We start from the raw sequence: 15,345 nt of genomic DNA on the forward strand, positions 1-15,345 counted from the left end.
AGGTGGCTCCTGGAAGCCGCCTGGACGTGGCCATCCCCTGCCGGGGGCGGCCGGGCCTCTCGCCCCTTCCTTAAGTGCTTCCTGAAGTTAATTTCCTCCGCCTCTGCTGCCCCTTCGCCTCTCTCTGCCGGCAGTCACGCCTAGACCTGAGGAGATCCCCCCTCCCTATTTATTTAGGTGGTTGTCTGACCCCAAATACGCTTTACAGTGTTAAAGTGCTATTACAGGATTCTTCCTTCCTCCCCACTATTTAAGATGCGGTTCTGGAAAAGCTTGCAGGAGTTAATTTTAGGATTATTAGAATGTGGTGTTTCTAGAGGAAATATTAGTAGAATCGGTGTGGCATTTGAAGAAGTCTACTTCTGGTTATATACTTTTTCTTTTCTTACAAAGAGTAGTTGAAAGAGGAATGTAGTTTCGAGGGTAAAGTCTTAGGAGGAAGTTTTGTTTCTGACGTGTTTGTCCATTTAGATGCTTGGGCATTTGAGGAACTGGGTGTGTGTGTGTTAAATTTTTGAGACTGCTCATGTGCATATTGGTAGGATAAAACCTTGAAGAGCTGTCTGTGTGTGTCTCAATGGGAATTACATTGGCTGTTTACAAATGAAAATAACAGACTGTTATAGTTCAGATTATCCTCAGATTATGCTTGTGTATCTTCAGTGCAGACAAAGGTATGATTAGATGGGCAAATGTGCACAGTTAGCTATATGCTAGCTAGTTTAGCTCCAGGATTAGTCTTGCTTCTTCTCTACAGCAAACCAAATAATTCCATCAAACATTTATAAAATAGTCCAAATTGAGCCCAAATTACCTTGTCTGTGTGAATAGCAGCTGGTTTTTTTGGGTCACACTGTAGGTAAACTCAAGACAATCATGCACCCAGGGGAATACATTTAGGAGTTTGCTGTAGGTAGCAGTGCCAGCTTAAATGTAGTCAATTCTTTCTCATTTTTATTTGTCATCATCTGCACAAGCTTCAATTCAGAAATCTGTCATTCAAATCTAGTGTATTTTTTCTGCCTCCTTTGCTGATAGTATTACTTTACTGATAGCCCAGTATTAACAAAACAAATACTACCCCAAGGCAATAGTTGCTGCACTTAAGGCTTCAGTTTGTCAATTTAATGATAAACTTCCCAAGAACAAAAATAATAAAAATAATTTCTCTTTAACATAACATGAGCCTACATGCAAGTATTTTTTTTGTGTAGCTAAAAACCCCATAAATTGTACCTTTTAGCTTTTGAAACAGACATGTGAATTATTTTATGGCTTGTTAGTATTCTACATTTTGTTCTCCTGGTATCTCTTACTTAGATGGGAATTTCATATAAACCCTGATGAACCATTAGGTATTTACTTTTGTAAGGTGTTGTTTGATCATTACTTTGCACTTTTTTTTCCCTCCAGGGCAGTTAAAGTTGTTGCAGGAGAGTAAGTGTGAAGAGGGAGGAAGTGAAGAGGAATACACTTCCCTTTTTAATAAAAAAACCTCTCTTGGGAGAGTAGAATATTAGCTTGTCTTGCGTGTGATTTCAGGTTAGAAGAAAGACAAATACTAATTGAAACCTTGCCTAAATGCAGAATGCTTTTATGAAAGAACAAATTCCAAAGTTTTGAGTTGTTTTTCTGGAGTTCAGTGCTCCCCAGGTAGCTATTTAGAGAGGCAATGCAACCTGTGTATACCTATGTATATATTTCTATTAACAGTCTAACTTGCACAACAGACCTGTGAGCTGCCTTCCTGGCAGCTTTTAGAGTCACATCTGTTTCCTTGTCCTAGTAGCCTGGATTTCCTTCTGATATTATTTCATCCAGGACCTGATTTTCAAAACTGCATGTGCAGTTATGTGTATAGAACTGGCTCCACAAACAGATTTAAGTGTGATGACGTTCATCATTGCCACACCTAACTCTCAGACAGCTACTCCCAGGATTTTTGGGATGGGAAAGCCATTTACTCGAGGAACGAGAATTCTCTCTGCTTAGGTATTTGTCTGAGCTTGTAGTGCAGCTTGTATGCACTGTGTGTTTTCTAGGTAGAAGTTAGTAATATACTGCTGAATTAAAAGACTGATGTTAAAGATATTTTGCTGAAAAATTCCTGCAATTTAATAACTACCATATGCTATAGAAAATAATGCAAAAATAAGCTTATTAAATGGAACTCATGGCAAAGATGAAGTTACTGCCACTGTGATTGAGTTCATTCCTGGCAGTAGTAGCAATTTGGCAAAACTGAGAAAGAAGAGGAAGAGATGAATGAACTGGTGGGAAAAGTTAAATTCTTGTTTAAAACTTTACTTTTTAATCTTTTTTTTTTCCTATAGTATTCTCTGAATTGTGATGGGAATGGTGAGATAATCTGTAGATTTCTAGATTCTTGGCTATGGCTTTTTGGCAGCTTCTTCCCATGGACTTCCTTGGGAAAAAACTGGGCTTTTACCATCAAAGCTAGATGAATATAGAAAGATTTAGTCAAACTTAGGAAAAGAGAAGTGAAGAAAGCACCCTGACGAATTGGGGTTTTTTGAAATACCAAGTTCTACTTCAGAAAAACATGTCTAATAAATGAAACTACTTCAATATATTTTTAAAAAAGGCAAAAATGCATCCAGTCTGCACAGATGCTCTGCTGACTCTGAATGTCTGTATCCCGAGGAACTTACTACAACCGTGTTATCTCAAACATAAGTTCTTTAGAGTAAGTTATAAATAATTCAGAGTAAATCAGGCTCTAATATTTGATCACCAAACCCATTTATTTTGGCATAATTAATTCTGCATTTTCATGTACAGTTTTAGGTTGATTTTGAACTCTTTTTTTTTTGGGAGCTGCCAGGGGGTATCTGGTTGTCACATTTACAATGAGAAATGGCATGCTGAGGCTGTTTATGTAACACAAGATTTATTCAGTGGACACTTGCAGTATCTGCTTGCTCCCATTTGTTCCTTACAAAAACCTTGCAGTCTTAACTTACAGGTTAAACCTTTCTAAATTTGTTATCCCCAAGGCAGAAATAAAACAAATGTTGTCCTCAAATATTTTTTTATTCTGTGTGTATATATCGGGGGGAAAAAAAATCAAACCTAGGAAATGCTTTGAGTTTTTAAGTGGTTTAGGGCAGCTCAGTGGTTTGATGCCTTTTAAAAACAGCCAACATTGTTTTTTACAATTGAGTGACTAGGAGAATTGTAGTGAATTGACCTTGTCTGGGTGCCAAATACCCACCAAAGCTGCTCTCTCACTCCCCTCCCCAGCTGGAGAGGGGAGAAAATACAACACAAGGCTTGTGGTAGAGATAAGGAGCAGGAAAGGTCACTCACCAGTTACTGCCATTGGCAAAACAGACTCGACTAGGGGAAAAATTAATTTTGTTTCTCACCAATCAAATCAGAGTAGGGTAATGAGAGACAAAATCAAATCTTAAAAACACCTTCCCCCCATCCTTCTTCCCTGGATCAAGTTCACTCGTGTTTTCCCTACCTCCTCCCCTGAGAAGCACAGGTGGATGCAGAATGGGGGATGTGGTCAGTTCCTCATGTTGTCCCTGCACTCCTTCCTCCTCAAGGGGAGGACTCCTCACATCATTCCTTTGCTCCAGTGTGCAGTCACTCCCATGGGGGACAGTCCTCCATGAAGTTTTCCAGTGTCAGTCCTTCCCATGGGCTGCAGTTCCTCATGAACTGCTTCAGCCTAGGTCTCTCACAGGGAGTGCAGTCCTTGAGAAACAGGCTGCCCTGTGTGGGCTCCCTGTGGTGTCACCAGTTCTGCCAGCAAACCTGCTCCAGCTTGGGCTCCTCTCTCCTGGGTTCACAGGTCCTGCCAGGAGCCAGCTCCAGCCTTGGCTTCCTACTGTGGAGTCACAGCCTCTTAGCAGCATCCAGCTGCTCTGTCTAGCGTGGGATCCCCCATGGGCTGCCGGTGGATCTCTGTTCCCTGCTGGATCTCCATGGGCTGCAGGGGGATCTCTGCTCTGGTGTCAGGAGCACCTCCTGCCGCACCTTCTGCATTGATTTTGGAGTCTGCAGAGCTGTTATTCTCCCATATTCTTTCTTACATCTCCCAGCTGCTCTTTTTGTCCCTTTAAATATGCTATTCCCTGTTAAATCCGTTATCCCAGAAGTTCTGCTGCTCTCTCTGATGGGCTCAGCTTTGGCCAGCTGTGGGTCCATCTTGGAGCCATCTGGTATTGGCGCTCTCGGACATGGAGAAGCTTCTGGCAGCTTTAATAGAAGCCAGCCTGTAGCCCCCTTGCTACCAAAACATTGCCTCACAAACCCAGTGCAAGAATTCATGGATCTAACACCACACTTGAAATAGTAATTCAGATGAGTTATTTTGGTTGAAGGAGAAACCAAAACTCCTTCATTTTCACAGGTGATTTGTTGAAATTAAATGAGAAAGGGACTGTTACCTAATGCTGTGTTTGCTTTTCTCCATGTACTTTTTGTCTCTGTTCCTTGCCAACTCCAGGCTCCCGCTGATCCTCTCTGTCCCAAGCTGGCAGCATCTGTCTGCACTCCAGAGAAATGTGACCAACACAGTCTAGGCTGTATCCTAAAAATCACTGCCAACATTTTACTGGTCATTCATCCTGGAGGAAAATTTTAGTGAATTTTTCTCTTAAATCTTCTGTATGTCAAAAGGATAAAATGTGTCAGCAAGGAAACAAATTCTTCCTTTCTTAATGTCTGTCTTTTGTGATCATTTAGATTTAACACTTAAAGGAAGCATGGCTTTCTAGTTTTGCAATGACATTTTAGATATTTCATGTAGAAATAAAATAACCTAATATGGCTAGAACTATGATGTGTTTATTAATGAAGAATTTGTGTTCTCATTTTTTTCTAATATAAAAGAAATGGCTGCAAGCAAATGACCTTCAAAAAGAAGTATACCAGCATCTGGCCTATTATGTACCAAAAATTTACTGCAGGGGTCCCAACCCTGCCCCTCAGAGAGAAGACATGCTGGCACAACACGCTTTGCTGGGACCAATGGAATGGTATCTTTGTGGTGAAGATCCTGCATTTGGTTTTCCAAAGCTTGAGCAAGCAAACAAACCTTCCCATCTGTGTGGCCGCGTCTTTAAAGTGGGAGAGCCTACGTATTCTTGCAGGTAGTTTAACTTGACATTGTGACATTGTGAAGTATTTATGATTTGTGGAGTCACGGAACATTTTGCAATAAGAATATACTGTCCTAATGAAAAGTTAATCACCAAAATATATTTTTAAAGGAACCTTGCAGTCTTTCATGGCAAGTGGGATCGGGGAAAATGAACACTACAGATATGTAAATGGAAAAATATTAATTGGTATAATGTAGAGTGTTTTCTGTACAAAAGAAATGCAAGATTGAGAAAGAATTTGAGAAAGTGACCTTTCAGGGTGATTTAAGGGCATTAATCAGAAGTAAGTGGGAAAGTGTATGTGTGTGTGTATTTTGGGTGTTTAATATCAGCTGTTAGCGTTGATCTTGTCTTTTAGACCTCCTTCCATGACCTGCTAAACCAATCTATCAGATGCTTAAAACAAGTGTATCAGCTTCTAGCTCCTTCCCTACCTCTGTCTCTAGATCTCTCTAAAAATACTTTTACTTGAAAGAGAACAGGAAGTTCCTAACCAATTACAAGTATTTAAAAGAATCTTCAGTTTTAAGCCATTGTATTACTAGCTGTAGGTTCATTTTCATCTTCTATTTTCTGAACTGTTTGGAGTTTAAAGTTTTGTTTGTGTCACAAATTCCTGTCATTTTCTGTGGTTTCTACCACTCACTGGGACACTTGAACACTTGGTGAGGTGATGTGGGGACGAAATGTCTCTCTAATTTCAAGGGTTTATTTGTCTGGGTTTCCATTTCCTTCGTTTACAAGGAGAGAATAGTGGAAGAATTTTTCGTTCTAGTGCTCTCCTCTTCTAGAAGCATAATACCTTACTGCCTTTGGGTTTGTAAATACTTTGAGACCTCTTTATAATGAGAGAGATAATATTAAACTGGTGGGTACTTCAGATACATACTGAGTTGTTGGTCTTGAAAAAGCAAGTGTGTTTAGAAGAAAATTACAGATTTCCCAACATTTTCATTGCTCCATATGAACAGTGTTTGATCATTAACACACTGAGTATAGAGTCCTTCTCTTTTTTTTTTGTTGATCAGGAAACATTTGCTTCCTGCCGTGTGCTAATTTTCTTTAACTTACAGCTGATAATGAAGAATAATGAGAGTTTAAATTAAGCTTTTGTGGAATGCAGCAAAGAATTATTTTCCAAGTCCACATTAAAATGCAGTGGATTTTCTGTGCAGTTTACAGCTTCAGGTTTGCTTCTGCTTTAGATATAGGCACAGTTACTTGTCTGAGAAATTACTTGACAAATGGTACTGAATTTTTAAGTATACTGCCACAAGTTTAGAGCTCTGAGGAATCAACATTCTGTATTGTGGAACTGATTTACCAAATCCTGCATGCACATTGTTGCATCAAATGGTAGTTTGTTTGGTTTTTTTAAATCTAAAAAAAATAATGCCATGGACATAAATTATTCTAAAAGAGAAGAGTATTGTGTAATTTTGCTTTGACATTTTCACCTTTAGTGGCTCCTCTGGAGAAAATGCATGTGTATAGTAAGTCATGCTTGCCATCATTTATTTTGGTTACATGAAATTAGGGGAATTTTTGATAATGAAATTTCGTGTGATCTCTAGTATTTTCTTTTAAACAAAATAAGTTGTTTCTCTAATAACCATCATCATAAGACAGACATTCTCTTGCTATTTATTTTTACATTGCAAAACCCACCTGCCTTAATCTTGAGGTGCCTGGAAGTTGGCTGCATTTCATGAGTTCATGCATTTTCAGTGTTTTTCAGGGAGACAGTTAAATATAATGCTTAATTTTCTCATTTGGTTTAGCCCATTTTACTTGAAATATTCCTTCTGTCTAATACAGGAGTGTTTGTGGACAAGACCTCATTATGGTCTCTGATCTCCTGGTTGAGAAAATTGTGTTCTTGCAGCTCATCAGTGAGCTTGTAGGGCTGAACTTGGAAGCAGAGGTTTGATTTAGTCTGTTGTGTGCAATCTTTCTTCCCAGTTGAGTGAAAAATGTCTTCTCTGATTGCTGGAGATCATTAATGCTGCTACTCTGTACTTGAGAGAACTTACTTGGGTTTATTCTGGGTTATGTAATTCATCTGTTTACTTGCCTGTATACTTGTCTCACCTCTTGAAGGCAATGTCTGTATTACCCAAACTAGACATACTACCCACACAATATTTTAAAGGCTCTTCTGTTGTGAGAACAGACTATTTTTCTATTTAATTTGTTTACCCTCTTTAAAGCCATCCCTTTTCTCTTTCAGAGTAATATATACATTAGTTAGAAGGTTGATATTGGTGATATTTGAAAATTATCTGTTGTAAAATGTGTTAAGGCAAAAGCAAGTGTTTAATGCTTTTTTTTTCCTTTCTGTTGTTGCTGTTCTCAGAGACTGCGCAGTTGACCCAACTTGTGTGTTGTGCATGGAATGCTTTCTTGGAAGCATTCACAGAGAGCACCGATACAGGGTCAGTGATCCCGTGGGATAATGACATAGTTATTAGTGATTTTGTGTGTGTGTGAAACAGTTTCAAGTTTGCGAATATATCCAGAATTTCCAGATGCTGAATGAGCACAAAGTTCTGAATGTCTGCAGTAATCCTATGTGAACTTGAGTGTTTTGATCTGAGTGTAACTTCTGGAAGTTAACTTTTAAAATATTGAGCAGTTAAATTTTATGTGCAACAGTTTACAAATGTATGTTATTTTTAACACATGCCCTTTAGTGAATTTTACAGGTTTAGGCTTGGGTTTTGAATTGTTCTGACTTTTGTGTTTGACTTTTTTTAAAAGCTGTTGAAAAACCTTTATTAGGAAGCCACTTCTATGCAAAGCTTAAACATAAAGTTAACATAGAGAACGAAAACTGTAAATGCTGTTTATTTTAGTAATATACTGTTATTAGTAGTACAGATTAGTTTAAAAAAACCCTGCAAACAAAGCCAAGAAAACGTTGGTGTGTTTTTAAATAAGAAGTTACATGAAAACTACCAGTGCAGCCTTTCTGTAAATCTGTTTTTTACAATACTGCACTGCTGCTGATGTAAACCACTGTATGGGTACATTGAGCACTAGGATTCAGGAAAACACTCCAAGCACTTTTATCAAGAAACCCTGCCAAATTTGCTGATATCAGCTTACTTCCTGTACATAGGTTTTTACTTTTTGAGACTATTGAATTAACAAGTCTAGGTAACATCCAAAAGTGTAAGCAAATGTTCTTTCAAATGACCATCTAGTTCTGTTGATACTGTAAGATGTGCCTGTATGTATAGAGTATATAAAGTATGCCAGAAATAGGTGAAAGAATTCTTCTATGCCTCAGTTAATAGGTGTGATTCAAAAAAGTATTATTATGCTTATTAACTTGAGGTAGTCTTTAAAATAAGTTTTATTAAAACAGTGTAAATATACCATTAAAAATTTCCAATGCTTTTTTTCTGTGCTTACATATGTGAAAAGTTTAAGTCTCTCAATTCCTTTTGTCATAAAGCATATCCTTCACTCACTGTATAATAGTGCCATGTGAATTGATGTAACTTTGTAGATTGAAACGGTGAGAATTTGTAATAGTATAGATGCCATGGCAATTAATAGATTCAGAAAATCTGAAGACTTCAGGTGGGGCAGAATGAAGGTGTTTGAAGGTGTTTTGTGTTCAGGATTTTTCTTTTGACATAGGCACACTGATGAGGTAGACAAGCTTTCAGCTGTCGTGTGTTGTGATACTGTTTCTGTAGTACAGCTGTGACTGCTCATTTCTTAATGTGCATATACGATGTATGTGCATATTCACATGAACTGCTTTGTTTTTAAATAATTTTAGATGACAACATCAGGTGGAGGAGGTTTCTGTGACTGTGGTGATACAGAAGCTTGGAAGGAAGGTCCTTACTGTCAAAAGCATGAACTTAACTCTTCAGAAACTGCAGAAGAAGAGGTAATTATAATTGAGGCATCATGTTTTAAAACATTATTAACTGTGTATATATGTGTGTATATAAAAATTGTTTGCTTGAAGTTATTTTTAGTCTGCATGAGAGGGTGTAGGAACTTTAATAGTAATAATTGAACCACATTGTTAGACAAAAATTATATATCTTAAGAAATTCCTTAAAATGTTTACTACTTAAAGGCTTCATTTTGTATGTTCTGGGTCACCTCTGCAGTTTTAGTTCTGTTTCTTTGTTTTTCTGTATATTCTCAGAAGTCAAGGCATTTTGCCACATGCAATTAAAAAAAAAAAAATCTGTAAGTATTCATGTGCACCAAGAAGCCAAGTTGAGCTGTCTGTGCAACAAATATTCTGATTCTTACCAAAGCAAAGTGCACAGATTTTTAAAAATCAATATATCTTGCTGTCACAGGAAAGTCATAATGGAGATGTAAGGCAGAAGTCTCTAAAAGAGCTTGTTTGGTATGGAGAAGGTAAATAGAGAACACATCTTCACCACAGAATCAGAGCATAACAACTTGGACCTATTAAATGCAAAAGGACATGCCACATCTTACAGGAAGAACTCAAGCTGTTGGACTAACCACTGCAGAACACTATTGTTTAAAGTTTATATATGTTTGAAAGGAAGTTTTAACATGGTTGTGGAAGGAAAGAGTACCAATGGCCATTTAAAATTGTAGGTACCATCTTTGGTGTTGGAAGTGCTAGTGTCTTAAGTTACTGGAGACTAGAGAAGCATTCTGTCTTCTGCTTATAATCTTCTTATCTGTTATTACATCTCAGGAATGAGTGTGGCTAATTGGGCTTCTGACCTAGCCGCTCACATCTGTTCTTACATAGTATAATTTCTGTGAGATTTTTTTAATGGGAACATCTAAGGCAAGCATTGGTAGTAATTTTGCTGATCTGATGGTTTAAGTGATGCAACTGTAATTGTATTTTCAGTGACAGTGGTCTTTCTGAAATCTGTTCCCACTCTCTCAGCCCTAAAACTCTAGCAGTGTTGCTGGACTCACCACTTGGTCTAGATGCTAGTTTACATTAGTCAGCAGCCTTAGGAAACTCTTGTTATGAAATCTTGGGTGGACTGCTACTTCTGTGCCCAAAAATACTCACACAGTGAGTGTGCCTGACAGAAAAATCAAGGTTCTGGGCAGGCTTTGTGTTTCTTCCCCATAAACCAAGGAGATTGAGATCTCTTATGCAGTGTTGTGTTTGAGGTAGATTAAGGATGGTTTGTTGAGCTTTATTGGAGCCTGTTTTCTGCCTTGCCCAGATATGTACCTTTGTTGAAAGTGCTGGGAGTGGAGGGAGAGCTGCTGCTTATGGCTTGCCTTTGTGTTTGGTGGCTGGTAATTCCTCATACCCTGGATAATTTTTTAATGAAGGGGGAAAAAAAGAAAGAGAAATGGTTGTCCTTACCACTCTTGTAAAGCTTTCAAATATTCCCAAAGAGTCTTGGGGTGGAGGGGGTAAACTTTATTAGTACATGTGAATTGCTGACTGTCAAGAGCCTCCTTTAGATGATGCAGACTTAAGTTGAGAAATTTTTATTGTGACCATTTTTTTACAACCTAAGCTGTAGTGAAGCAGAGGATTTAGTATTAGGTAATCCTAAACCAGAAATTGGGCCACTGTTAAATATTTTAATTGTCTAGCAATAACACATATGTCAAAATATCAAATGATTAATCAAGTCAGTGACCCAGTGTATAATGTATATCCAGGTGACCTGCAGGCCATGCAGTGTTCCCTTTCCAGGTTTGTAGAAGAGGAGCCAGCTGTTCTCAAAATTTTCATACAGTAAAAGACAATTTCCTTAAGAGAAGAGGTTTATAATGTTTTCTGTTCACCATCCTTGAAATGGACTGGAGTGAAATGGTTTGCACTATCTTGTTCAGAGTTGCCTATTCTTATTCATGTGCTGTTCCAAAAAGTGGTCCATTTGATTTGGCAGACTGAGGCAGCTCTCCTTTTCCTCCCCCTCCACATTCCCATTCCCCCACCTGCAGCAGCCTCCATTCTGCTCTGGCACAGAGAGCAGGACGAGTTTGTGGGGGCTGCTGCAGTTGTCAAATGGAGGGCACAGAGTGGGCACAAATGGGTGCATGGTCCACAGACAAAAGGGGAGCAGCTCTCTGTGAGCAAGACTGAGACGTGGACAGATCATTATGAAACACCTATTTACATTTCAGCAGTTAATTATTTATATACCACAGCATATAAGAGACGTGCATCATAAATCATGATGCCAGTGTGCTGCATGTTGTGTAAGCCTGGATAGATAAGACTTATGCCTTTTAATGCATGCTGCATATAAAACAGGACAAGAGATGCATGGTCCTTTGTGTTCTGAGGTTTACTAATATTGATAAGTGGAACAAAAGATACAGGGATCTGAAATTATGATTTTGAAGGCATAGCAGAAGCAGCACATTTTAATGCAGTTGAGGTTAAAGTTCTTCCAAAGAACGATCTTAAAAGGTGTGCAGGAGTGAGAACAAGGAGACTGAGAATGGAATAATGTGCGAAAATGTAAATGGGTGATCAGAGGCAAGTTAACATTCAGGTACTGAATGCTAGATTAGAGCTTTGGTGACTGTCAGTGTAGAACTGGAAGAAGAAAACAGGATGATTATTGACTCTGTTCCTTTCAGCTGAAAAGTCATTTAAAGAAAGACATCATTAAAGATGCTTACATCATCTTTGATAAAGAGAGGTGCAAGTTTGACAGTTTGTTTTGAATGTCATTTAATTTCTCATTTGCTGTTTATATTTACTTTCCAGGATCCCCTTGTGCACTTACCAGAAGATATGGTAGCAAGAGCTTATAATATTTTTGCCATTACATTTAAATATGCAGTAGATATATTAACATGGGAAAAGGAAAATGAATTGCCTGGACTAGAAATGATGTAAGTATAATATTTGTCTTCTGCCTTTTAAAGGCTTACAGATATTTACAGTTGAAAATGCAGGTTCTGATTTTAAGAATCTTTTCTGCCTTTCCTGAAGTTGTCAGAAGTATTTTGTATAAATAATTGTAGTAGATTTGTATTTCTCATATTTTTCCTTTGCTCTTGCTTTTACTTTTAACATTGCTTTAAATGACATAAATTCAATCCTTGCTTTGAGTGACATAAATTCAATCTTTGCTTTGAAGTGAGAAGAGTGACACTTACTACTGCATGCTGTTTAATGATGAAGTCCATACCTATGAACAAGTTATTTATACTCTTCAGAAGGCTGTCAACTGCACACAGAAGGAAGCCATTGGTTTTGCAACAACAGTAGATAGAGACGTAAGTGAATTAATTGGTAGAACTTTTAATTACCTTGACCTAATGTTTGTTTTATGATTATACTTACTTTAGTCTGTTTTCCCAAAGCGTGTGGTTAACATGATTCTGTGAGTCCTGTGTGTCATAGCACTATAAATGCCTTAATACTAAATACTAAATGTCTCAGTGCCTAAATACGATTTGGCCAGTCCAAACCAGACCTGATACTGAATATGTTTCAATGTAAATGTATTCTAGTAGGTCTTTCAAGTGTAAATACCAAGGTGTTTCTCACTCCTCTGTCAAAAATGAGCAGCAGCTTTGGCCCTTCCCTTACTGAACCATAGAGCTGACATTGAAAGAACCCCTAAATATGCTCCAAACATAGGAAATGCTTCTCAGAATAACACCAGTTAAGTGTGAGGGATAAAACCCATAACTGATTGGGTTTTTTCTGGTGCTTGTGGAACTGTTCATGATTTGTGGTTTCTTTTTTAAATTTAATTTAATTTTCTTTTTCATAATTGTCAGATTACAGTGGCAGGAAGAGGTAAAAGCATTTAACGCAGTTTTTAGGAGGAACAGTGATTTCAGAATCACTAGATGCTGAATATAATTGTAACTAGCATTTTAGTTTCAGAAGTACTCTGTCAACTGTGTTTGTAGTGTGGCTGATGTTCATTTTTTTAAGGAGAGTGATACTTCATTAGGTATCACTTGTTATTTTTGCAATGAACCTGTGCTTACAGATTTGTAAGCACAGGTTGACATGAAAGAAGTGTCTTTTTTAGTGGGCTTACTGGCTTGTGCGTATTTTTGGGATTTTGGTGTGGGGAGGAAATCTTTTCCCTAATGGCTATGGGAATGTCACTTAGTGTGGTTAAAGTACTTCAGGGATGTCAGTGGAGCAGGAAATATAACCACTTCATATTACTTAACACTGAACTAGATTTTGGTTTTGTGTTAGCGCTGATCTATCTTTTGTGATACTGGTAACCAAAGGATTCACATCTGATCCCTGAATATGAGCTGACCTGAGCATGTGCTGTGTGTTGTGGGATACACTCAGATTTTCCTACTGTTGATGCCTTCTACTTCTAAATGCATACATGAATGCATGTATACATGAACATGTATGTGGAAGAAATGAGAATGCTATGCCTGAAGCAGTGATTTAGCATCAGATCTAAAATGCCAGTGAGTTTTCCAGTCTGCAATACACTATAAATTCAATCAATTATCCATTTTGATGTGTTGATTGACAGTAGAGAAAGACTGAAAACCTTCTTTTGGAATAAAACCAGTGCTTCAATTGTATTTTTAAAAGACCAGTTAACTTTAATATCTGCTTTTTAAAAGGTACTGAAATATCTGAAATATCTTCAAGTTATAGCAAAACCAATGAATAATGCCTTTGTACTAATTGTTCTATTGCACTAATCAATCTTAACTAATGTTTGCTGTATTTCAATAAAAGAAGTGTAGTTATTTTCATTGTTTATCTTAAGAACAGTGTTATACACCGAGAACTTAAGGTAACAGGTAAATGAATACATGATACAATTGTATCTTCTTTTTAAAAGTACAGAGTGCATTTGGGAAATCCAAGTATCTTACTATATACAGTACTTACAAGTGAAAATAGCATGAAAGGCAGAGTAGTTAGCATGTATCTGAAGCTTTTACTGTGTTTTTTATACAAATGTAGAACACAGAATTGGGACTCCCTGTTCAGGAGCTGATGGTAATGTTAGATCTTTCTGAATTTGCAGGGCCGTAGGTCTGTTCGATACGGAGACTTCCAATACTGTGATCAGGCAAAATCAGTAATAGTGGTAAGTAGTGGGGGTAAGGGATGCTGTCTCCTTACCTGCCTCATCTTAAGCAGAAGGAGGCTTTGCTACCCAGTTTGTGATACTGTTATCATAATGACTCATTATATTTTAATGATTCAAAGTGTTGGAGATTATATTACAATACAGTAGAGGTATCAAAATATTGGTTTATGGGGTTTTTGTTGTTGTTGTTGTTGATGATCTTTTGTTGGGATTTTTTTCCTACTATGGCCTACCTGACACCAAAATAATTTTCTTTAAAAAATTTGTAGACAGTTTTTTTCCTTCGTAAAACAGATGGTGCCAGGAACTTCTAATGTATCTTTTAGAATTACACGCTAGTTCAGATCAGTGAAGTTAAATGATTACAGTTTTTCTTCTGTAGTGTGAAGTTGCTTATGTCTTTAACAGCAACAGTTATGGAAATTATTACTGATTGAATCCAAGTGTGAAACTGCAAATACTTTCATTTTGCATCTAAGCATTTATATATGTATATATATTAATATCTATATACTGCAAGATTCTTCCATGTGAAAATGTGAGAATAATGTTTTCTTTTCATTTTGTGTTAACTGCTGCAGTGCAGTACTTAATCACATGAAATAAATAGTTTATGTATGATACTGCAACCTTTGAAAAACAAATGCTGCAACTAGAGTTGCTGTTCTTTAACTGTTGAAGATATTTTGAAAGCATTAGTATATTTTTAAAGATTATGTTGTGCAATGTGTATTTTTAACTTGCTGGCCATGCAGATAAAGAACAAATGGCTTTTATGTGTAACATCTGACTATTATGCTTTCTAACACATAGATGAGGGTAAATTCTTTTTTGTTTTAACTCTGTGTATTTAATTTGTATGTTTGAAAATAGTCTGTGCTCAGTCAGTTTCCATGATGGGCTGCAGTGTGACTTGCCTGTCATGTTGAGAGGGACAAACACACATGGCTGTCTTGGGTTGAACGTGGGATTGCTTATCAGTAAAATGCAGCAGATCAGTGTGAGAATTGATAACAGGCCAAGAGTGGAAAATGGTTTGACCTAAATATTCTGATATTGCATAATAAGGTCCTTCAAATATTAATAGGATAAACAAAATGCACTTTTTTTGGGTTTGCTGTGTAGGTGTTAGTAATTAGAATATATATTAATATTACAAATTA

At 37.3% G+C, this 15,345-nt stretch overlaps 1 protein-coding gene across 1 annotated transcript in view; it reads left to right on the forward strand.

The window, feature by feature from the left end:
* Window positions 1-4,871: 4,871 nt before the first annotated feature.
* UBR2 (ubiquitin protein ligase E3 component n-recognin 2) overlaps window positions 4,872-15,345 on the forward strand; it is a 50,688-nt gene continuing 40,214 nt past the window's right edge. The window contains exons 1-6 of the mRNA XM_031059916.1: window positions 4,872-5,126; window positions 7,495-7,573; window positions 8,932-9,045; window positions 11,851-11,978; window positions 12,227-12,365; window positions 14,117-14,179. Coding sequence (XP_030915776.1) covers window positions 4,975-5,126; window positions 7,495-7,573; window positions 8,932-9,045; window positions 11,851-11,978; window positions 12,227-12,365; window positions 14,117-14,179 — 675 coding nt within the window. The 5' untranslated portion in view covers window positions 4,872-4,974. The remainder of the gene's footprint in view (window positions 5,127-7,494; window positions 7,574-8,931; window positions 9,046-11,850; window positions 11,979-12,226; window positions 12,366-14,116; window positions 14,180-15,345) is intronic.

This window comes from Geospiza fortis, unplaced genomic scaffold, assembly GCF_000277835.1.
Source record: "Geospiza fortis unplaced genomic scaffold, GeoFor_1.0 scaffold41, whole genome shotgun sequence".
In the NCBI taxonomy this organism is placed as follows: domain Eukaryota; kingdom Metazoa; phylum Chordata; class Aves; order Passeriformes; family Thraupidae; genus Geospiza; species Geospiza fortis.